The following is a 24582-nucleotide window of genomic DNA, read 5'->3' on the forward strand; positions in this document are numbered from 1 at the left end:
TAAAAGGCATAATGAAATATTTAAAAGATACATTTAAATATTTAAAAGGTATATACCATATGCCTAAATATTTAAAAGGTTTAAATCAGGCAGTATCCATGGCCTGGCCTCATCCCCACCCAAGCTTACTCCTCAGGCGTCTCCCTCAAGAACCAGACTCTGAAGACACCCTCATCTTTGGACCAACCCTGTGGCTGAGTGAGTCCAGCCCAGGTGGGATCAGAGCCTGGTTCCAGTGGACCCAACTGCAGACTGAGAAAGCCTGGAGGGAGGGCTGGTTTCTTCATCCAGGATAATCTTGAACTCTCCCACACCTGACTTTTCTGACAGGATTTCCAGGCATTGTAAGCACCTCCCCAAACCTGTACCATCTGTGCCGGGGGCCGTCAGAGAGCCTTGGAACCTGGGGCAGAGTCCGATCTGCGTGCGCGCAAACACACCCACACGCACACACGCACACACGCACACGCGCACACGCACACGCACACACACACACACACCATCTATTTCCCTTCCCCTTCTCTTTCCCATAATCTCCATTCACGCAGCCCCCTTTCCAAAATAACACACATTAACAGAACTGTTCTGTGAGAGTGGAAAGAAGAAACAAGTCTGTTTTTGTCTGTTAGATAAGTGGGTTGTCTACAGCCCCGGCGGGCCCAGGGCAGAGGCTCTTCTGTCTGGAGGCAAAGGTACTTGGTGCCCCCTGGGCCGAGGTGAGGATTAAGACGTTAACTCAGGCAGAGCTCTCACAACAGTGTCTGGGCAAGCCCTGCACCTTGGCTCATGTGTAATTTTTTGGTGTTCTGTAATTTTGCTACGATATGGACTTACTTCATTTGCTTGTGCTGGGCCATCAGAGGTTGAGGGTTGCCAGATTTAGCAAACAAAAAATGCAAGATGCCCAGATAAACAATGGAACATACTTACACTAAGAGATTAATTGTTGTTTATCTGAAATTCAAATTGAACTGGACGTCCTGTGTTTTATCTGGCAGCCCTGTGAGGGCCCTTTCAATCCCAGACTTGGCTCCTTGACTGGTCTTGGGAGATAGTCCTGTATTTTTTCTTTATAATATCCTCTCTGCATTTTCTCTTTCTGAAACTCTTATTAGTCAGATGTAGGACCAACTAGATTGAATTAGTAATTCTTATTCCTTTTCTCTCCTATTATCTGGATCTCTGTTCTAATTTCCAGATATATCCTGATTTCCTTATTTCTTTTTTTTTAACCTGTTTTATTTTAGATTTTAATATTATTCTCTAACTTCCTTCTTGTTCTTTGGGTTCTTCTTCGTCATAACTTCCTCTTTTTTTTCTCTGCGGATACTATTATATGTATATTCTCCCTGTCTGTGGCAGCTCTGTCCTCTTTCTGTTTGTTTATTGTGGTTTATTTTGGTCTCTTCCTGCTGGAGGCTTTCACACAGGTCTGGCGATCTTTAAGGATGAGACTGTGAAAAGCTGGTTGGAAGCTCTGCCCGCACAGGTGAGACCTGGCTTTTGGGGGGCTTCTCTGATTATTTGTGGAGCTGCACTCTTCAATTCAGGACCCCACAAGTCAGCATCTGGAATTTTTTCCCTGGAGCTTTTCGTGGGAGACTTGGCCATTTTGCCTGGGGAATAAACTTGGCTTGTGGCCTTAGAGGTGGAGGAAACTGAAGGCCAGACTTTCTGCTTATACCTCACTGCTGCTCGTCCCTAGCTGACCCAGGTTGCAGAGGGTCAGAGGTCACACAAGGGCTCCTTCCAGGCCTGACTAACATCCATCACCACAGCTGTCTCAAGCAGGACCTTGGGACCTAACTCATTTCTTTTTTTCTTTTTTAAATATATGTTTTTATTGATTTCAGAGAAAAAGGGAGAGGTAGAGAGATAGAAACATCAATGATGAGAGAATCACTGATTGGCTGCCTCCTGTCAACCCCCCCCACACCCCCCGCCGACACACATACAACTGGCGATGGAGCCCTGACTGGGAATCAAATTGTGATCTCCTGGTTCATAGGTCCATGCTCAACCACTTAGCCACACTGGCCAGGCCTAACTCACTCCTTGACTCTGCTGGCTCAGCGGCCACTCCACCGTCCTCTTCCTTGACTCTTTTCTCACTGCCTTTTGGGCATATGGTAATTTTTGGCAACAGCTTTATTGAGAATGCAGTCACATACTGTACAATTTGCCCCTTTATGACTTAACATTCTGTGGTTTTAGTCTATTTAGAGGGCAACCATCTCCAGGCCATTTTAGGACCTTGTTATTACCTCAAAAAGAAGCCCTGTGCCTTTTAGCTATCACTCTCCAGTCCTTCCCCCCACCCCCGTCCAGCCCTGAGTAACCACCAGTCTGTCTTACATATTTGCCTATTTTTATCTTTTTAAAAATACTTTTAATGTCATCTTTATAGAATTTCAGAAGGGAAGGGAAAGAAGCTCATGAATTCAGTCAACATTCTTTCATGGGGAATTTTTGCCATGTACAAAATAGTAAAATACCAACAACATTGTGCCTGTTCGCTACTAATGCATTCTGAGGTCTGACTGAAGGACCCGCTGACAGACATGGGAATTTTCCTCCTCTGTTCTCTCCCCCCTCCCTCTCCTGTCCCCTCCCCCCCCCCTCTGTCTCCCTCTCCCCTCTCTGCCTTGTTTAATATCTCTGCCTGACTTGAACTTCTGACCTTTTGGAGCTGGGAATTGCCAAGCCCAGATCAGTGGCCATCATGTCCTCTTGGCTTCTAGCAATTTTCAAGTGCTTGAAGAGTATTTGGTGGTTGACTTGGGAGCTGGAAGGTCTGCCTTTGAATCCAGCCCCCAAGTGTCTCGGGGGTTGAAGTGGAGGCTGCGTACTGTGGTGCTGTATGAAAGTAGTTGTTGCTTTCAGTGACTTCATAGCTCTGCATTTTCATAGCTCTCATGCTCTTTGGAGGGCATTTCTGTGGGCAGTTTTAGAAAATGGATTTTTGGGGTCTGACTGAACCAGTTCGGGAGAGAAGACAAACAACAGCACCTGTTATAAATGATTATGATTACACCCGTGGGAGTGGAGTCACACATTAGCAAGGTCGTTGGGATAGTCCTGAACTGAGTGCTAACCATTCTTGGGGCTGCTGCTGGGAGCCCTGTCCCCCATTCTGGACCTCTGGGATTTCGGTGTGGCTCCTACTTTCGCAGCTGCCTGGCTGTGGTCTTCCCCTCTCCCACCTCCAAGGCTGCCTCCCTTTTTCCCAGCAGGAAGGGCAGCTAGTCAACTTTGCAGAGAACTAGCTGGCGAGGGGTAGATGCCTCTATAACAGGACAAGAACTGCATAGCCCACTTTTGCTTTGACTTTTCTCCAAGCCCAGTCTGTCCATTGCTGTTTTTCTGTAGCTTCTCCTAGAATGTTGGTTTAGGACTTGTGGCTGCTCGTGCAGTCAGCATTTGTGGGGCCTGGTCTGAGCAGCTGCCAGTCAGCAGTGAGCATGCTCTAGAGGCGGGGGCTGGGCCAGGGTTAGGCAAGGAGCAGTGGGGATCACAGCCAGCCTTGGTTATGCTTGACTGGGAAGACCGTTTCGAAATTAAGAAAAGGGTCATGGGACAGAAAGACATTGGAAGTATTTTGCTTTGTGAGTTGAAATTTTACTGCCATTTAAGAGGAAATTGCATTCCTTCCATGTGTGAACTCCAGGCGACCCTGCCAATGGCTGATCCCCAGAGTAGCCTGGGGGCACATCCACATTAGGACAAAGGCCATTCATTTTGAAATGAAATGAAGTGTAATAAGAAACTAGTGCCATCGCTCTGGGTGGAACCCAAGAATGCTCCTCTTCCTTCATCAAACCATCATCACCACCTCAAACTATTTCACTTTCTTTTTATTGTTGTTAAATTCACTTTATTTTTAAAAATTATTTTTCAATTACAGTTCACATGCAATATCATACTAATTTCAGGTGTACAATGTGATTAGATATTTATACATCTTACAAAGTGATCATCCAGTAAGTCTAGTACCCACCTGGTACCATATTTAGTTATTACAATATTATCCTATATAATAAAAGGCTAATATGCAAATTGACTGAACTGCAGAATGACCAGTCGCTATGATGTGCACTGACCACCAGGGGGCAGACACTCAACACAGGAGCTGCCCCCTGGTGGTCAGTGCACTTCCACAGGGGGAGTGCCACTCAGCCAGAAGCCAGGCTCACGGCTGGTGGGCTCAGTGGCGGTGGCAGGAGCCTCTCCTGCCTCCGCGGCAGCGCAAAGAATGTCCGATTGTGTCCGATTGGCAGGGAATGGGCCTAAGCCGTCAGTTGGACATCCCCTGAGGGCTCCCGGACTGTGAGAGGGCGCAGGCCAGGCTGAAAGGCCCCCCTACCCCCGCCCCAGTGCAGGAATTTCATGCACCGGGCCTCTAGTTGACTATATTTTCTATGCTGCACTTTATATGCCCGTGACTTTTTATACCTGACAGTTTGTACTTCTTCTTTTTTTTTTTAAAAAATATATTCTATTGATCTTCCACAGAGAGGAAGGGAGAGGGACAGAGAGCTAGAAACATCGATGAGAGAGAAACATCGATCAGCTGCCTCCTGCACACCCCCCACTGGGGATGTGCCCGCAGCCAAGGTACATGACCCTGACCGGAATCGAACCTGGGACCCTTCAGTCCGCAGGCCGACACTCTATCCACTGAGCCAAACCGGTTTCAGCAGTTTGTACTTCTTAATCCCTTCACCTTTTTCACCCATCCCTCCATGCCTTCCTCCAATCTGGTGACCTACTTCACTTAAAATTTTTTTTTTTAATTTATTGATTATAGAGGGAGAAGAAGAGAGAGAGAGAGAAAGAGAAACATTGACTTGTTCCATTTATTTATGCATTCATTGGTTGACTCCTGCATGTGACCTGACTGGGGATCAAACCTGCAACCTTGGTCCATTCAGATGACACTCCAAACAACTGAGCTACCTGTCCAGGCTGACCTACTTCACTTTCTTGTTTCAGAAACATTTATTCCATTTTCCTTTTTTTTCTACTTTGTTTTATTATTTTAACAAATAAACAGAGGAAGAAAATATTTTAATGCCTATATGTTTGGTGCTTTCCATATAATTTGTTTTCACTTATACAATACCCTATGATACGGCTATTATTATTAGTTCTCTTTTATTTAATTTACTTTTTAGTTCCCATTTTAAAGATGAGGAAATGGAGGTTCTTCCTTCAGAAAAACCTGAGAAATGGGTTCTTCATACTTGGTCGATAGGGATATGTGTGTGTGTGTGTTGCATCCTGGGTCAAGAAATAGTGTGGCCCACAAGGAAAGGTGTACCCACAAAAGGGAGACTGAGGCAAAATAGTGGCTGGCTGGGCTCTGACTGAGTGGGGTCCTTGGAATTAGGCCAAGGAGTTTGGACTTAATTTGCAAGGTGATTTGAGGATTTTTAAATTTTTTTAATTTTTTCTTTTTTATATATTTTATTGATTTTTTACAGAGAGGAAGGGAGAGGGACAGAGGGCTAGAAACATTGATGAGAGAGAAACTTCGACCAGTTGCCTCCTGCACACCCCCCACTGGAGATGTGCCCGTAACCAAGGTACATACCCTTGACCGGAATGGAACCTGGGACCTTTCAGTCCGCAGGCTGACGCTCTATCCACTGAGCCAAACCGGTTTCGGCAGATTTTTTTATTTTTTTAAGAGAGAGAGTGGAAAAGAGAGGGAAAGACAGAGAGAAATATCAATGTGAGAGAAACACATTGATTGGTTGCCTCCTGCATGCTCCCGACCAGGGCCCAGGCCGGAGAGGAGCCTGCAACCTAGGCACGTGCCCTTGACCGGAATTGAACCCAGGACCCTTGAGTCGGCAGGCCGATGCTCTATCCACTGAGCTAAACTGGCTAGGGTGATTTGAGATTTTTCTTGAAATATATATTTATTGATTTCAGAGAGGAAGGGAGAGGGAGAGAGAGAGAAACATCAGTGATGAGAGAGTATCATTGATTGGCTGCCTTCTGCACCCCCTATTGGGGATCGAGACCACAACCCGGGTATGTGCCCTTGACCAGAATTGAACTTCAGTCTGCAGGCTGACGCTCTATCCACTGACCCAAACCAGCTGGGGCGATTTGAGGATTTTTAATAGATGTGATTAAAATAGATGTGATTAAAATAGAGCTTTAGAAAGACTGATCTGGCAGTTCTGGCTGACAGGATGAAGAAAGCCGGGGTGTTAATATTTGTCTAGATGGAGGATGAGACGGTCCAAAACTAGAGGAGGGATGGGGATTAAAAGAGGATGGATTCAGACTACATTGCCAAGGAAAATGGGCAGGCCTCGGTGAAAGGGAAGAGTTGGAGGTGAAATTGTTAGTTTAAGTGACTGGGAATAGCTGTCTGGAAAGAGGGAAGTAGATGGTGAGTTCAGTTGCAGATGTTTTAAACGATTGTAGGATATCTGGCAATAAATATCCCCCAGGCACTTTAACTAAATATTTCAGGAAAAAACAAAATTTGAGTTGAATCTCTGAAGCAAGTGATTGTTATATGAAGTGTGGGTGTTTAGTCAATATCAATATCAGAACTCTGAAGTCTTAATATTAGATAATGTGTGTATATAGAAATGGCCTTTTAGAGGTTTTTAAAGAAATTTGCAGGTTACAATTGGACAGCTCAATTAGTTGTTTTTTATTCCTCATCATGTCTTCAATTAGTAATATTAGGTAGCATTTTTGCTGTTATTATTTTGTATACTCTTCGTATAAAAATTAATTACAGCCCCGGCTGGTGTGGCTCAGTTGGTTGAGCATCATCTCATGTACCCAAAGGTTGCTAGCTCGATTCCCGGTCCTGGCACTTGCAGGAGGCAGCTGATTGATGTTTCTCTCTCATATCGATGTTTCTCTACTTCTCTCTCTGAAATCAATAAAAACATATTTTAAAAATTAATTGTATATAGTTAAGATGGCAAGTTTTATGGTATGTGTATTTTATTACAATAAAAAAAATTAAACGTATATCTCACGCTTGGCTGGGTAGCTCAGTTTGTTAGCACATCGTCCTGATATGCCAAGGTTGCAGGTTAGATCCCTGGTCAGGGTACAAACAAAAATCAACCGATGAATGCATAAATAAGAGTAGCAACAAATCGATGTTTCTTTCTCAAATCAATAAATTAAAAAAAAATGTACCTTGCTCTGCTTTCCTGTGTGGGGGCCATAAGTTACATTGGTTTTGTGATATATGTGGATTGTAGTATATGATTGGGAAATTATACAAGAAAGCAGTAGTTTCCATTTATGACTGCTCATGTTTCAAATGGCACAACCCAGTTACATTGCTATTGTGGGAGAAAAGTCTGGCCTTGTTATAAGGCACCTGATGGCAAGAGGGATAAACGATTAATTTCCTTCCACATGCCCATACAACCAAATCTTTAGGAGGGACCTTGTTTTTATAGGCTGTTGTTTTATAAATTAAACTGTCAGTGATCGAGTTGTCATATTGCCCATCATCGGGCAAAAAGAGAAACAAAATAATCATTTATCATGTCTGGCTACAGACTGGGTCTGGCTGTCATTGCTAAAGATCCCTTGAGTCATTTTGTGTCCAGAAAGCGTGGAGAATGCAAACTTCTGGAAATTCTGTTTCTAATAAACCTCGGTTTAAAAGTTGCTAAGTTGTTTGCATTACTCAGTGGCTGACCTTGAAGCAGCTCACTGGTAAGAGGATAAAACGGGAACCCAATTTCCACATATCCAGAGCTGTTACTGAAAACTTAGGAAGTATTTCTTGTTGGTAGTGCCCTTCACCAACGTTCTTTGGAAGCAGAACGGTTGCAGTTCCCATCTTCTGCTCCTGTCAGCTCTTTGCATTTTAACTCTCCCCACCCTCTTAGCTATTCATCATTTCTGTCTTACTCACTTTTTATAAGATCCAAAGTCCACATTTTTTTAGATTTTCTGTTTCCACTTCATGTCCTTTTTCTGTCTCAGAATCTCATCAAGGACATCACATGACATCGAGTCCTCATGTCTCCTGAGGCTGCTCTTGGCTGTGACAGCTTCTCAGGCTTCCCTCGTTTTTCATGATGGTACCCGGTCAGGTATTTTTGTGGATGTCCCTCCATTGGGATTTGTCTGATGTCTTTCTGGTGGTTAGGCTGGGATAATGCTTCCTAACATCACGTCAAGGGAACCTTCCATCCGTATGACTTACCACTGTTGGTGCTTACCTTGGTCACTTCGTTGAGGGAGTGTTTGTCTCCACTGTAAAGTTACTCTAACCTCTCCCCTTTCTCTGACTGTCCTATTTGGAAGAAAGTCACTAAGGAGTGGGCATTCATTCACCTCCAAAAGGGCGGGGCATTTACAGAAATATTTAGAATTCGCCTGCGCTGAACTGTCTGCTTTTCCCCATTCAATCATTTCCATCAGTATGGACTCATGTTTGTTTTATACTTTGGGTTATAATCTAATACTGCTTCATTTGTTGCTCAGTTATACCAGCGTTGGCCATTGGGAGCTCTTTCAGTTGACCCCTTGGACCTGCCCCTCGCTATGTTGCTTGTTTTGTTTGTTTGTTTTGGAGCTCTTGCTTACTTTCTGGCACCACAGGTGCTCCAGGCTCATTTTGTGCATTTTCTGCCCAATCCTAGAATTGTCATTTCTCCAGGACCCCTGATCCCTCTTGCAATCCGGGACCCCTTGGGTAGGGTCCCTAGGCCTGGCCAGCAATCAGGGCCTATTGGGGCTTTCCTTCCTCCAGCTGCTGGCAGCTGGCCTTGCCTCCACCTCTGCCCCCCCTCTCCCCCTCCACCGGTCGCCTCCCTCTGTGGGCAACAGGTGTGGAGTGTGATCGCATGGCTGGCCTGGGCCTCCCTCTGTGGGGCAATCGCTGGCTGGTCCCGCACACCCGCCACAGTGTCGCTGGCCGGGTAGCCTGGGCCTCCTTCTGTGGGGCGATCGTGGGGCGATGGCGCCCTCCCCCCCCCCCCCCTCCCCCCAACCAATCGCATCACACCCGCCTTGGCTGGCCTGGCACCAGTGTGTGTCATAGCATGGTCATCCAGAAGGTTGTCCGGACGGTTCTGCGTTCGGTCATTCAGTCGATTTGTGTATTACGCTTTTATTATTATAGATTTTTGTTGTTAATCCTCAATGATATATTTTTCCCCATTTATCTTTAGAGAGAGTGGAAAGGAGGGAGAGAGACAGAGAGAAATATCAATGTAGAGAGACACATTGATTGGTTGCCTCCCACATGTACCCTGACCAGAGCCCGGAACAAGCTGCAACCGGTATGTGCCCTTGGCTAGAATCGAATCCGGAACCCTTCAGTCCGCAGGCTGATACTCTATCCACTGAGCCAAACCAGCTAGGGTGAGCTGTCAGAGTTTTAGAAGTCTAGATCAATACAAAGTTATTATTCCTTAGATGGGGAGTGAAGCTGATCTTTTTTTTTAATGTGGTTTGAGTTCTATTGTTGACACTACATAGGAACCTGGGCATCAGTTTAGATTGAGTTTGGTTCAATGATATTTTGGTCTGTGATTTCTATCTTCTATTACAGTTTTCCAAGAATTTTACAGATTCATGAACCGCAGGGAGATAATGAAAAACTTACTAAGTTTTGAGCATTTGGTTTCAAGGCAAAATAAGCCGATGAACTCACATGGACAGGGAACTAGAGATTTGAGTTTCTCTTTCACTGTTTACGGCCCAGCTGAGTTCGTAGAGCCTGCCAACAGCCATGAGGCGGTTACATGAAGGAGATTAATTAAAGTGTGGGCAACAGGGACAATATAAAATTCACATCTTTGGAATGTGCTATCTCTATATCTGTCTGTTTTTAAAATTAACCCTTTGCACTCGCTTGCTTTTTTCTTCTACTCGGGATTTAATGCTAACCGTGTCGAGTCACACTCGACATCCGAGTGCAAAAGGTTAAATTTATTGGGGCAACATCCTATCTAATAAAAGTAATATGCAAATTGACCATCACTCCAAGACACAAGATGGCCACCACAAGATGGCCTGCAGGGGAGGGCAGTTGTGGGTAGTTAGGGGTGACCAGCAGAGGAGGGCAGTTGGGGGAGACCAGGTCAGCAGGGGAGGGCAGTTAGGGGAGGGGCCAGGCCAGCAGGGGAGGGCAGCTGGGGAGGGACCAGGCCGGCAGGGGAGGGCAGTTGTGTGTGACCAGGCCTGCAGTGGAGGACAGTTGGGGGGGACCAGGCCTGCAGGGTAGGGCAGTTGGGGGGTGGGGGGACCAGGTCTGCAGGGGAGGGCAGTTGTGGGTGATCAGGCCAGCAGGGAGGGCAGTTAGGGGTGACCGGGCCAGCAGAGGAGACCAGTTGGGGGAGACCAGGCCAGCATGGGAAGGCAGTTGGGGGGGACCAGGCCATCAGGGGAGGGCAGTTGGGGGGGGACCAGGCCTGCTGGGGAGGACAGTTAGGGGCGACCAGACTGGCAGGGGAGGGCAGTTAGGGGTGTTCAGGCCGGCAGGGGAGGGCAGTTAGGGGCAATTGGGCTGGCCGGGGAGCAGTTAGGCATCAATCAGGCTGTCAGGGGAGTGGTTAGGGGGTGATCAGGCTGGCAGGTAGAAGCGCTTAGGGGCAATCAGGAAGGCCGGCAGGTGAGCAGTTGGGAGCCAGCAGTCCTGGATTGTGAGAGGGATGTCTGACCACCCGTTTAGGCCCGATCCCACTGGGGTCGGGCCTAAATGGGCAGTCAGACATCCCTCAAGGGGTCCCAGATTGGAGAGGGTGCAGGCTGGGCTGAGGGACACCACCCCTGTGCACGAATTTCGTGCACCGGGCCTCTAGTTGCTTAATAAAATGATAAAGGTTTCAAGTATATAATTCTGATATGGCATCTTTATATTGCATTGTGTGTTTACTACCCAAAGTCACGTCTTCCATTACCACATATCTGACCCCCTTTGCTCCCCCCATATTTGTCTTTTATGGGAAACCCTATTTGAGAACCACTTTCTTACTGTTAAGTGTTAGTAAACTGTAAGCTGAGATGAATACACCCCTCTTCACTCCATGTCTCAAAACAGATAGAGGCATATATTTTCTTTTTTGTTCCTCACATCACATTAATTATTGATTGATTTTAAAAAAATTAACTTGAAGACTAAAAACTTAGAATTTGATATGGTTTTCGGGACCCCCTTAGGGAAAACTTACTTGCAAGGGTTCTGAGGATTTGGAGGAAGCAAGACTCTCGGGGGTCCCCTTCTCTGACTTCCAGCCCGGCTAGGACCGAGAGAGCTCCGCCTTAAGCAGGGCACAGGGACGCTGAGTCCTTTCAGATGGGACTCTCAGCCACAGTGGCTGCTGCTGCTCTTTGTGGGAAGTGGGGCACCCGCCGAAGTGCTGTGTCTGTAAATTTTCAGTTTTGTTTTCGTTGGGTGGCAGAGGTCAGGTGGGCTCAGGTGAGGATGGTGCCATTGCGCCTCTGATCTGAGCAGCTCTTCTGTCCACCTCTCTGGTTCTGACCTGGTGGGTCGTTTGTGTCTCAGCCTCTCATTCTGATTGTGACCAGGGCTCACATCTCAGCCCATGAGTTCTGTGATGGACAAGGTGAGCCCTGGCCTCCCACCTTGGCCCCTCAGTACCAGCCTCCCACTTGAGAGTGCTGCCCCCTTAGCTTCTTTCCTTCTCTTGCTGAAATCCAGATGCTCTGTGATAAGGAAGGTTAATGATCACACTCTGTTCTCCAGAACACGGCCCGCCTGCTTGGCCAGGTAGGTCTCCTGGCTGTTTGTGGGATGGAAAGAGTGAGAACCTTCATTGAAATTCTCTGACCACTGGCCACTCCTTTTTTGAATTTTATGCTTTCTGTGCTTTTTGTGTGGTATATTGAATTATGACAAAGCTCCCTCTGAATATCTAAGTTTCAGCCTTCCCTCCGTGTATCTCTGGGGTTCGGTGTATGCTGTTAATCCTCATTTTTTCACACAAAGAAGCCAGAGGGAGGAGGGATGTCAGTGCTGGACTGGAACAGCACGGGAAGGACTTGTGCCCTCCACCATTGTTAGCGGTCCTGTAGCTGGGACATGAAAAGCTCATTCTCTCCAACAGAGTTTGTCCACAGAAACTCATTCATTTTCGGGCACTGTATGGATGGTTGTGTATGTGCTTGCTTATTAGTTAAGTAACAAGAGTGTAGGTCAGTAGATTATTCCATAGAGCTGCAGAAATAAATAAATAGGAAGTTCATCATCTCCTTCCATGCATTCATTCGTGATTCACTGGACAAGAATTTCTTTGACGACTAGTGAGCAAGTCATATGGAAGACAGTTTAAACTTTGTAATCAGTAACGCAGAAATTTGTATATAATGGGCCGTCATTTTGCCGCCTTAGATGTCAGGCAATAAATATTTAAATGGGAGCGGGGAGCATGATACATTTAAAGTAACTAATGTATAACGGTGGCAACAATTGGTGGCGCCTTTGAGGAAATCATTTTGGAGTTTCTGTTCATGTATCAGAAAAAAATGACCTGTGGTTAACTCAGAATTTGGGAACTATTGCTTTCCTCTTGCCAGAGATTTATAATATTTGTTTGCACAGTAAAGGCTGCCCTGCCTGAGAGCAGTCTGCTCAGCGGAGAACGATCCAGCATTTACTGTGTGTTTCTGTCTTGTGTTAGTGGGAAGCTGAGTGGGTCCTTCAGAACCCTGTCTCTGCCTTGCAGTATGTGAAATGCTGCCTGAGGTTTCCAGTTTTTTCCTAAAGAAGGTTGTGTCGCTGACGTCACACAGCTGGGACTAGAGGAGGAACAGGTTGGGAGGGAACATAAGGACTTTGGTGTAAGTTTGACAGAAGGTTGGGAGAACCAAGCAGAATATAGAGCCAGCAACTGGATAAAGGTGGCTCTTAAGGTAGCATTGGGGCTGAATGTAGAAATAAGTGAGTTCCATGAATATATGTGATTGTTGTGACCAGGGGAGCTGCTGAGGTTGCCTTGGAGCAAAGGTAGCTGACGGTTTAAAGGGAGCCCCCCAGGGAGAGGGGCACAGCCAGTGAGTCAGGGAGAAGCCAGCTCGTGGCAGTGCTGCGGAGTGCACGGGAGGAAGGACGGGCGGCTGGAGAATGAAATGCAGAGAGAAAAGGTCACAGGTAACAGCATAGGCACAGGGGACAAAGCAGGGGAACGGCCCCTTTGGGGAGTGTCCTGATACTTGCTGTATTTCATTTAGTAACTTTACACTATTAAATTGCATCTAACTTTATTTTGAAATAATTTTCACTCTTAGAAAAGTTGCAAAAATGAAAGTTTCCATGTTCTTTTTACCCAGTTTTCCCTAGCTGCCTGCATAGTTATAACACACCAGAACTGAAAAAAAAAAAATCATTAGTATAATAATGCTAATTAGATTACAAACTTGACTTGTTCCCTGTAGCCTCACAGCATCCAGTCAGAATTTTGTTTTCCAAAGTGGCTTTGGTTAGTTCTTTTCTCCCCTACTCTCTTCAGCGTGGTTATGTCGTTCACTTATAAAGTAGTTAGGTTCTTCGTTCCAGTTAGTCTTTCATTTTGGGCCTTCCCTCATTTTTGGTTGCTCCCCCCCACCCCCTCCAGTTTACATGCAGTAAAATCCTCTGGGTTTTGATAAATGCAAACAAGTGTGTACCCACCCCCACAATTGCGATACAGAACAATTCCATCACTCCCCCAAATTCCTCCTTACAGCCTGGATTGGAGAGTGGATTGCAAGGGGCCAGGAAGGAGCTGGGAGGGGCAGGATTTGTCCCAGGGATTGAGAACTTGACTGCGAAGGCAGCATGTTGGTGAGACAGCACCAAGATAGAGTCACGAGGTGAAGGTTGAGGGAGGTCTCTTCATGCCAGCAGGTAGAGTTGATAGGACTGACAAAGGCACAGGAGGAGGGTGATAAGCTCATGGAGGAGAATCAGCTTGGACAGGCCAACTGCAGGACCCGACGAGATCTGTAGGAAGGAAGGGTGTGGAGAGAGGGCCTGCTTGAGGCCTGTTATCTTGGAGGTTGACTGCAGGAAGAAAAAGGCCAAGGTGTGCAGGAGGTAAGAGGAAAAGATTAGAAACAGCCTGTGTCTCCTGGCAGGGTGGAGTTAATACTAAGGAGAAGAGGACTGTGGATCTTAAGTGGCACTGAGGACTCGCAGGGAATACGGAGCAGGGATTTGCACAGCCTTCTCCGGAGGTTGTCTTGGCAGCTGCAGAATCCAGGGGACAAAGCGAAGGCCCTCTTTATGGCTGAGCTTTTGTTTTGACCTATGAGTGCTTGGAGCTGGGGGTGGGGTGGGAGTGGGGGATGAGAAGCCAGGAATTGCAGGTTGAGCTGATAAGGCTGAGGGGTGTGTAGGGATCATTTGCTTGTAGATGGCCTGGTTTCCTCAGGGGAATGATGGACAGAGGAGGGCAGGGGAGGTTTTGAGGTAAGAGTGAACAACCACAGGGAAGGGCTGGGCTGGTTTTATTCCTGTGTTTCCCAAGGTTGTGCCCTGCTTCCGTGACTTGAGTTTATATTTCCAGAAGCAGCTTGAACTTTCACATCAGTTCTATTCCAGTCAGGAATACTAGATATTAGCTGAGGAAGAACATGCCTGACCTTGCTGAAGTATCTGTATATGATAGGTGCTGCCTGCCATCAGAATTTAGTGAATGTCTATTTACTAAACAAGTAGATGTCTATTCTGGCTCACAGCAATTGTATTTACTATTTTCTTTTTTCTTTTTTAATTTTATTTATTGCTTTTTAGAGAGAAAGGGAGAGAGAGAAACATCTATCTGTTGTTCCACTTGTTTATGCATTCATCAGTTGACTCATGTATGTGCCCTGAATGGGGGTCGAACTTGAAACCCTGGCACATAGGAATGATGCTCTAAACAACTGAGCTGCCAGACCATCTTGACTAACTTCTTGTTAACGGATACAGAATTAACAAAATGCATATTCTGTTCATTTCATCTGTGTATGAGCTGTCTTCACAGATGGTGTGTTACCACGCACGAGTATGCTGGTTAGAAAATGTTCTTCTGCCCTTGGGGGCAGTGTAATCAGGTCCCCACCCACGGGGCTGGAAGATGATGTGATGTGTCACACAGTTCTTCGAAGACCTACAGAGTGCTCCCTGATTGTCAAGATTTATTCAACGTCTGATTGGTGTGGAGGACAAAAGATAAAATGAGCACTTTCTTTGGCATTTGTCACTTGGTAGGGGCCTTCAAATGACATGTAATTCTGATATTCCTTCCGTAATTGCGTTTATTATTGCTTATTATTCCTCAAAACTATGCACACTTAGCCATTCATGTATGTATATGTATGTGTTTGTATTATTATGTATTATTTTGAAACCCAAGTATCCACCAGTTTTGGGACCCAGTCTCCTCACCTCCCACCCACTTTCCTAGAGAGAAGCAAGGCAGAGGTTCTTAACACCTTTTTCAGTAGCTGATCAGATTCTTTAAAACAAAACAAAACACACACACACACACACACACACACACACACACACCTCAAAACTGATGTGTGTTCCCTGGTGGTTTAGGAAAACTGAAGCATGAGGCAGGCCTGTGTCGCTGAACCTGCTTGGTATTTGGAATGCAATTGGAGGGACTCATCAGCAGTTCAGATTGAAGTGGGGTAGAAGCAAAAGATCACCTGGGAAAAAGAGATGTGATTCCTCTCCTCCCCTCCCTTCTGTTCCTTCTTTTTTGTGGTTGAAGAGAGGTAATGATAGAGAGCCCTGAAAGTGCAAAAGATGAAAAGATTGGTGATGGAGGAAGCTCAAAGGCCTGCGTACTAGTGTAGTGGGAACAACGAGAATTTGAATGTGGAAGGTCAGGAGAAACCAGTCCCTCGAAGACAATTTAAAAAGTGGGGTGCTGGACTCATTTTTAGTGAGGAACAAAATAAATGGTAAACATTGCATAATATTAACGTCATAAAAACATTTTATATGTGAAGTAAAGATAAGGATAGAAACATGAATTAAATCATTAATCTGTTGAGGGCTTCAATGTCCAGATACTGTGCAAAAAAAAGTGATATAGACGCCAAAAAGAATAATAGTATTATTACTGTTATTTTATGGAGAGTGTGTATAATCCTACCTAATAATAGACAAATATGCAAATTGACCATACCTTCGCCATGCCCATGATTGGCCAGGAGGCACGGGGGGGGGTGGGACTCGGGGTGGCCAGGGTAGCTGATTGGGCCGGCGGGACGCTGAGCTGCGTTGCCAGCAGCGGCACGAGCTCAGCGTCTGCGCCATGGCTGTGCTGCGGCACAGAAGGGGCCTCTGGGGCAGCGAGCTGACGTCCAGCGGCGCGGACCATCAAAAGCGGGGGAGCTGAGTGCCTGTCCGCTCAGGCAGCAGGCCTTTCAGAAGCCTCTGCCACTCCAGAGGCTTCTGAAAGGCCTGGTGCACCAGCGATCAAAAGCAAAAGCGTGGGAGCTGGGTGCCTGTCCACTCAGGCACCAGGCCTTTCAGAAGCCTCTGGCGCCTGGTGCACCAGCGGACAGGCACCCAGCTCCCCGTGATCGAAAGGGAAAGAGTGTAGGGGACCCTACACGTGCATGATTCAATCATGCACTGGGCCTCTAGTCCTATATAATAAAAGGCTAATATACAAATTGACTGAACAGAGGAACAACCAGTCACTATGATGCGCACTGACCACCAGGGGGCAGATGCTCAATGCAGGAGCTGCCCCCTGGTGGTAAGTGTGCTCCCACAGGGGGAGTGCTGCTCAGCCAGAAGCTCTGCGTTAAGGATGTCCGACTGACGCCTCTCGACTGCAAAAGGGCAGTCCGAACTGAGGGATACCCGCCCCCCTGCTTCCCCACAAGTACACGGATTTCTTGCATCGGGCCTCTAGTGTTGTCATGATGGCAAATAGACTTTGATTTGTTTTTCTTTAGGATTGTTATGATTTAAAATTTATTGACGTTTGGTAAAGAAAATGTTAGCTTCTCCATTTAAATAGGGAAGCTGATGTGTTTTCACTGCTCAGAATGACTTGCATATTCATTTTGGAGGCAGAACCTTGGCTGGGTTTGGGCATGTCTCTTTGGGATTATTGAAGTTAGCGGCCATGGTTAAGCAATGCCTGAGCCTTTCACGCTGTCATTCTCCAGTTGGAATTTGGGAAACAGCTCTATGAACAGTCTTCCCCCCCTTTTTTATTGCAAAGCGTAAGTATGAGTAAGGGGTGAATATGTTTTTCTTGAGGCTTTCTTTTGACTTGATAACTTTTGACTTTTGCCAACAAAGATGAAACAGCTTTCTGTAATTTTAAGAGGATTTGATAGGAAAGGAAATACTTTGTCTGTGTCATAGGAGGGAATAAAGAGATCACATGATGCACTTGAGGTCTTTCAATTTCCTTTTCAGTAAACAGGCCTAGCCTTTTCCCCCAGGTATTTTCAATGTCTTTGGGTAACAGGACATTCTACATTGAACACAAATCTATTAGTGAATTACAGGTTATTGAAATGGGGTTTAGCCTTACATTAGAAGACGAAGTGCCTTTGAAAGAAGATATATTTTACAGCATATAAATGAAATGAAAGACATTGTTAAAATGACTAAAGCTAATTCTGTTTGAAAATCAAGCTTTTGAGGCCAAAGAGAAGCTCAAATTTTGAGGTCTTGTTATGTTATCTTTTAAGAGACAACTAAGATTTATTTTAGTAATGCTTTGAAGTAAAGGAATCTATTTCTTAGGAATTGGGGGGGGGAATTAAAAGAATTTGCAAACATAAACATTTCTCTTTGTACTTCATATAACTGAGAAATGAAGTGGGAGTTAAAATTATTTTTTCTCCCAAGTGGAAAATTTGCTCTCGCCTTCCCGAATGTGGGAAGGTAATGGGTAATAGGACGATGTGGGTATGAAAAACATTTCTATAAACCAAAAAAGAAGTGTGAAGTGACAGAGAGCAGTATTTATTACATTAATTTTACAGCCCTGAGAGGCAACTCCGCTTGCATGGTGTGATTGTGGGTTTCAGTGTGACGCGCTGCCGATGCCCCCACTCAGTATTTTATGCCCATTGTGCACTTTCACGTGGCAGTCAGGATTCCATCAGGTGGAGTAGGAGGTTTAGTTTTTTAAACCACAGCTAATTCCCTATTACCTCTAAGGATGTCTCATTGCTCTACCCTTGGGTTCACCATTTTCCCTCAAGAGAAAGAATAAAGTAATACCGGAGATCGAGACAGCAGGGTAGCTGGATTACTACAGAGAAAAGAGTTGCTCCTGAATCAGGAATGTCTTCTCAGCCCCTTGGGGGGGTTTGCAGGCTGGGGCTTCCCAAACCTTAACTCTGCTTTACTTGGGCAGATAGGAAAAGATACAGGCAGCATGGTGAGCAACATCCTACCACTGATAAAAGGTTTTCTACCTGTTCTGGGGCACCTGAGCACAGACAGGTCAGGCAGGTCCACATCATGTAAACAGGAGAAGGAGATACTAAGAATCGTGCATTGATCTTCCAAGTATTGCACTCCTGATCTGAACTGCCAATCATCCAAAGTTTGATGTGGTGACATTTTATCATTTCTTATGGTTGTGTCTTGGGCCTACTACCTATAAGTATTTGAATTGTCTCTTATGTTCCTTTTGCTCCTGAACTGATGGCCCTCTGGAATGAACGATGAGAGGGCAAATGACATACATCCAGGGTAGCTGTAAAGAAAGGATGGCGGCACTTGGAGGACCCAACCACAACTGTGACTTCCAGAGCTTGGTCCAAGCTGTGGCTAAGTGGTGCTGGGGTTGGGCATGGGTCATGATTCTATGAAAGCAGAGTTCTCTGAAAACTGATCTACAACTTGGATCACCGTGGTTGGGAAAGATAGACCACAGGGATGCTTTGCTGACAGTGGTTTTATTGTATTCCATTTAGAAATTGCAATGTGATGCTTATAAATAAAAGTGGTGACATTAATGGATTATTCCTAAATGGGTGGACTCTTACGTAGACTTATTATCTGACTGATAGTTTCTTCATTCCCTATATTTTGCAGTTTAAATTTCAACTTCATTTTAAAAGAAAATCATCACAAACTTTCGCACTGGGTATAATTTCTTACAGATATTTTCACATCGATAGGAGTTTAGAAGTGTTGTCTTATTTCCTCCACACCTTTTTCTTGGCTGAAGTGTTTGCTGGGGATACGTTATTCCCCGTGTGGTCCCGTAGCCACCGCCTGAGAGAAGAGTGTTTTCTCTAAGCCAGTGATGGTGAACCTATGACATGCGTGTCAGCACTGACACGCGTAGCCATTTCTGATGACACGCGGCCACTGAGGCGGCCGCATGCTGAGGATGAAAGATTTGTGAAACAATGTTTTTTCCTCAAAGTGACACACTACCCGAGTTATGCTCAGTTTTTTGGCGAAGTTTGACACACCAAGCTCAAAAGGTTGCCCATCACTGCTCTAAGCGGAGCAAGTATTCTAGAGAAAAGTGCGTGGGGCTTCTTTAGGTCTCCATTAACTGAGTGGAAGGTGATGTTTTTCTCCAGCTCGTTACGTGAGTGTTTATTTCATCTTCATCAGTAGTTTCTCCCAACTAAATTCTTAGAAGTGTTTGGACATGTACCGGAGGGAGTGAGTATGCTGAGGGTGTCTTAGCAGCTGATGATGAATTTATGGAGTTCTCATTGGTATGTATGTTGTCACCTGAATGAAAATTCAACCTTGACCTTTGTGTCATCACTTTTCTTAGGGATGAAAGATCTTTTACATGATGTACAAGAAAGTAAATTATTAAGTTCTTCATTAAAAATGTGGAAGACCACTTCTTAGTGATTTAAAGGAGGAATAACAGAAAAATTGAAGAATCAATTAGGCTAATTTTTCCATTGAAAGTTGCCAAAAATCAGCTGTAACCCTCTTGTCTTCTGACCTTGATTGTTGCCTCCTGTTCTTCCCTTTCCTATTTTTCATTCCCCTCTTCCCTTTCCTTCTTTCCTTCTCTTCCTAGATGCTGGCCTCCCTCCCACCACTATAGAAGGAAGGAACCTGCCCAAAGATCCCCTCACTTCTTAGGGTCCAGACCTGATCGGTTATAAATCTAGTGTTCTGGCCCCTGACTTGTGGTGGGTTAGTTATCTGCATTTGCGGTGTGGCAGGTGCTGACAGTCCCGTAGGTAAGAGACAAGTGCACACATTGTAGTACATATCAGAAAGGAGCATGAGGTGCAGGGCTCGGGAGGACGAAGATCTCTCTTACAGCGGAAGTTTTATCTGAACCCCACAATCACGCATTCTCTGCAGTGGGGTAAAGGGCACCCTTTAGATATCCTCGGCATTTCATGTATTTATATATCCTTCATCTTTAGTAACAGCTGTGATTGTCCATTTTCCTAAAGTTGTCCTACCACCAAGGCTTTGTGGACACAAATGGGTGCAGAATGTTATGCACTCATATCCCGCTCTGGGTAAAAGAGAGGGCCTGCCCTCCCAGCTCTGCAGTCCTCAGGTCTGCACTGAGCGTCATTTCACCGCGGGGTCTTTCTCAGCTGCCACAGCCGCTTGCACAACTGTGTCCGATAGGTGGTAATTAGAAAACAGTTATGTGTCACCTCAACCATTAAAACCCCTGAGCTAGGGAGGGACAAGGAAGGGATGCTGGGCTTTTCTGCCAAGATGGTGTTTTTTCCTAACAGAATAGAGAAAACTAGGATTAAATAAAAACAGATGGAATCAGCGCCCGAGGAGTTTTGTAAAAGTCCCAGGTGGAACTTGACTAGCAGTAGCTGGGATGCTTGTTTCTTCTGTGGGTAAATGGCTGTCTGTCATTGTTTTTTATTGTAATACATTTCTTTTAATTTGATATCCCAAATCTGGTGGTGACTATAATAGTGATTATTTTGCCAGTGGAAGTAAATGCTGTCAAGATCAAAATATGTTTGAAGTAGCTTTTTGTGAAGAATGCGATGAATCCAGTGGTAAATGATAAATTTTCTGGTTGTTACACCAAAACCTGCTTTTCTTAAGGTAACAGCTTTGATCAGTTTTATTCAGAGTGGTGCCACACTGATCATGCGGTGTGCGGCATTTTGGAGGAATTCCTTTGAAGCTACAATTATCAAGGCTTTATGTATATATCCTCTGAATATGTGTTCACTTTGACCCAGAATTTTCTGTAATTATAATAATTGTGCAGTTACTGACTTGCTCTTCTTGGTAATCATCACTGTGTTAGTGTAACTCCTGGAGGGTATTTTTCTCCTCATTATGAAATGCCAGTTGCTGATGGAATTATTCTGTTTGTTTAACAGAACATCTGATCAAATTCATGACCATGGGGGATATGAAGACCCCAGACTTTGATGACCTCCTGGCAGCATTTGACATCCCAGATATGGTTGATCCTAAAGCAGCTATAGAATCTGGACACGATGACCAGGAGAGCCACATCAAGCAGAACGCTCATGGAGAGGACGACTCCCACACGCCATCCTCTTCTGACGTGGGTGTCAGTGTTATTGTTAAGAACGTTCGGAACATTGATTCCTCCGAGGGCTCAGAGAAAGATGGCCACCCCACGGGCAATGGCCTACACAATGGGTTCCTCACAGCGTCCTCTCTGGACGGCTACAGTAAAGATGGGTCAAAGTCCTTGAAAGGAGATGTGCCTACCTCAGAGGTGACTCTAAAAGACTCCGCTTTCAGCCAGTTTAGCCCTATCTCTAGTGCTGAAGAGTTTGACGATGATGAGAAGATAGAGGTGGATGACCCCCCTGATAAAGAGGACTTGCATTCGAGTTTTAGATCGAATGTGTTGACGGGGTCTGTTTCCCAACAGGACTATGATAAACTGAAGGCGCTTGGAGGGGAAAACTTAAGCAAAACTGGAATCTCTGCGTCAGGCAATGCAGACAAAAACAAAGTTGTCAAGAGAGAAACAGAAACAAATTCTATAAATCTGAGTGTTTATGAACCTTTTAAAGTCAGAAAAGTGGAGGATAAATTGAAGGAAAACTCTGAAAAGGTGCTTGAAAATAGGGTCCATGACGGGAAGCTGAGCTCCGAGAAGAACGACACCACCCTTGGCGGCGTGGTTCCGTCAAGGTCAAAGCCATCCTCCAAGCTTTCTTCCTGCATAGCTGCCATCGCCGCTCTTAGTGCTAAAAAGGCTGCTTCAGGCGCCAGTAAAGAGCCAGTGACCAATTCACGGGAGCCCTCTCCGTTACCAAAAGAAGTCAATGATAGTCCTAGAGCCATTGAAAAGTCTCCTGAGTCCCAGAGTCTCATCGATGGGACGAAGAAGGTGTCCCTGAAGCAGCCGGATAGCCCCAGGAGCATTTCAAGTGAAAACAGTAGCAAGGGATCGCCATCGTCCCCTGCAGGATCAACACCAGCAATTCCCAAAGTCCGCATCAAAACCATTAAGACGTCATCTGGGGAAATAAAGAGAACAGTGACGAGGGTATTGCCAGAAGTGGATCTCGACTCTGGAAAAAAGCCTGAGCATACAGGGCCTGTGATGGCTTCTGTGACGTCGCTTCTGTCATCCCCAACTGCAGCTGCCGTCCTTGCCTCTCCCCCCAGAGCGCCTCTGCAGTCTGCCCTTGTCACCAACGCAATTGCCCCTGCAGAGCTGACCCCCAAGCAGGTCACTATTAAGCCCGTGGCAACTGCCTTCCTCCCAGTGTCTGCTGTGAAGACAGCAGGATCTCAAGTCATTAATTTGAAGCTCGCTAACAATACGACGGTCAAAGCCACAGTCATATCTGCTGCCTCTGTTCAGAGCGCCAGCAGCGCCATCATTAAAGCTGCTAATGCCATCCAGCAGCAAACCGTTGTGGTGCCGGCATCCAGCCTGGCCAATGCCAAACTCGTGCCAAAGACTGTGCACCTCGCCAACCTTAACCTTCTGCCTCAGGGCGCACAGGCCACCTCTGAGCTCCGCCAAGTGCTAACCAAACCTCAGCAGCAAATAAAGCAGGCAATAATCAATGCAGCTGTCTCGCAACCACCCAAAAAGGTTTCTCGAGTCCAGGTGGTGTCCTCCTTGCAGAGCTCTGTGGTGGAAGCTTTCAACAAGGTGCTGAGCAGTGTCAACCCCGTTCCAGTTTACATCCCCAACCTCAGTCCCCCTGCTAACGCAGGCATCACGTTGCCGACGCGCGGGTACAAGTGCTTGGAGTGTGGCGACTCCTTCGCTCTGGAAAAGAGTCTGACCCAGCACTACGACAGACGCAGTGTGCGCATCGAGGTGACATGTAACCACTGTACAAAGAACCTCGTTTTCTACAACAAGTGCAGCCTCCTCTCCCATGCCCGCGGGCATAAGGAGAAGGGGGTGGTCATGCAGTGCTCCCACTTGATTCTAAAGCCCGTCCCAGCAGATCAAATGATTGTTTCTCCAACAAGCAATACTTCTGCTTCATCTTCCGCTCTGCCAAGCTCTGTGGGGGCTGGCACACACACTGTAACAAAAATCCAGTCTGGTATAACTGGGACCGTCATATCAGCTCCTTCAAGCACGCCCGTCATTCCAGCTATGCCTCTAGACGAAGACCCGTCCAAGCTCTGCAGGCATAGTCTGAAATGTTTGGAGTGCAACGAAGTGTTCCAGGACGAGACGTCGCTGGCTACGCATTTCCAGCAGGCTGCAGAAACGAGTGGACAAGTAGAGTATCATTTACATTTTGGTGTTTCAGTGATGAATCTGTAGACATGAGTGTTCTATACAATGCCCTTGATTTTGGGGGAGGAGCTCAGTTAAATGGAAGGGGGTGTGTGGATGCGTGTGGATGTATGTATGCACATAGACGAGAGAGGAAGCATTGTTTTCATAGAACAGAACAATGTTGAAACGTGAACGTTACTTTAATATGTTTTCGGGGAAGTTGATTCTCCTAAACAGATAGAAACTCTATGTACTAGTTGAGTTATGGCACCTAAGATTTAGGGTCAGTAACAGAGTTCTTAATTGTTGGATCATTGGAATATATGTAGGGAGTCTGAGATCTAGCTAATTACAGTATCATCCCATTGAATTAAGGGTTTAAGTCAGGCTGCATCACCAATGTTCCTTAATTATTAGTGACAATATTGGTATTTTAAAAATTCCTGTTGTTACTTAGAATTACCGTCTTTTGTAGTTAAACATACCTAATTGGTACCCATTTTATGGTTTGCCTGCTTGGTCCTGAAGTATATTCAGTAATATTTTTTACTATAGCCAATTTAAGCTACGAGTGGGAAACCCATCACCATTAAATAGGATACCTTGCAGCTTTTTTGTTGTTTTGTTTTAGCGAAGTACAGGTTGATGTTGGTGAAATACATTTCACAGTGGACATCAGCCAACTTATTATCCCTAATCGTTGCTTCTATCCATAGACAGTTTTTGGCTCTTAGATAAATGTGTTTTACAAATACGTGATACCTATCATTTGGAAGTAACTGGACATGTTGAATGAAACATTCGAGCATAGAGAGATCATGTGATTTATTGTCCATACTAGAATTGGAAGGGGGCACTGTTTGTGCTAATATACTCTGACTCAAACTTCTGTTTATGAAGTCGAAACGGCAAACCGAATTTTCATTTATTTGCCTCCAAT

General features: G+C 45.5%; 1 protein-coding gene across 1 annotated transcript in view; it reads left to right on the forward strand.

The window, feature by feature from the left end:
- Positions 1 to 24582, forward strand: part of ZNF532 (zinc finger protein 532) — a 98944-nt gene that overhangs the window by 25425 nt on the left and 48937 nt on the right. The window contains exon 4 of the mRNA XM_054723919.1: positions 21286 to 23642. Coding sequence (XP_054579894.1) covers positions 21303 to 23642 — 2340 coding nt within the window. The 5' untranslated portion in view covers positions 21286 to 21302. The remainder of the gene's footprint in view (positions 1 to 21285; positions 23643 to 24582) is intronic.

The sequence above is a fragment of the Eptesicus fuscus genome, chromosome 12 (genome assembly GCF_027574615.1).
Source record: "Eptesicus fuscus isolate TK198812 chromosome 12, DD_ASM_mEF_20220401, whole genome shotgun sequence".
Classification (NCBI taxonomy): Eukaryota; Metazoa; Chordata; class Mammalia; order Chiroptera; family Vespertilionidae; genus Eptesicus; species Eptesicus fuscus.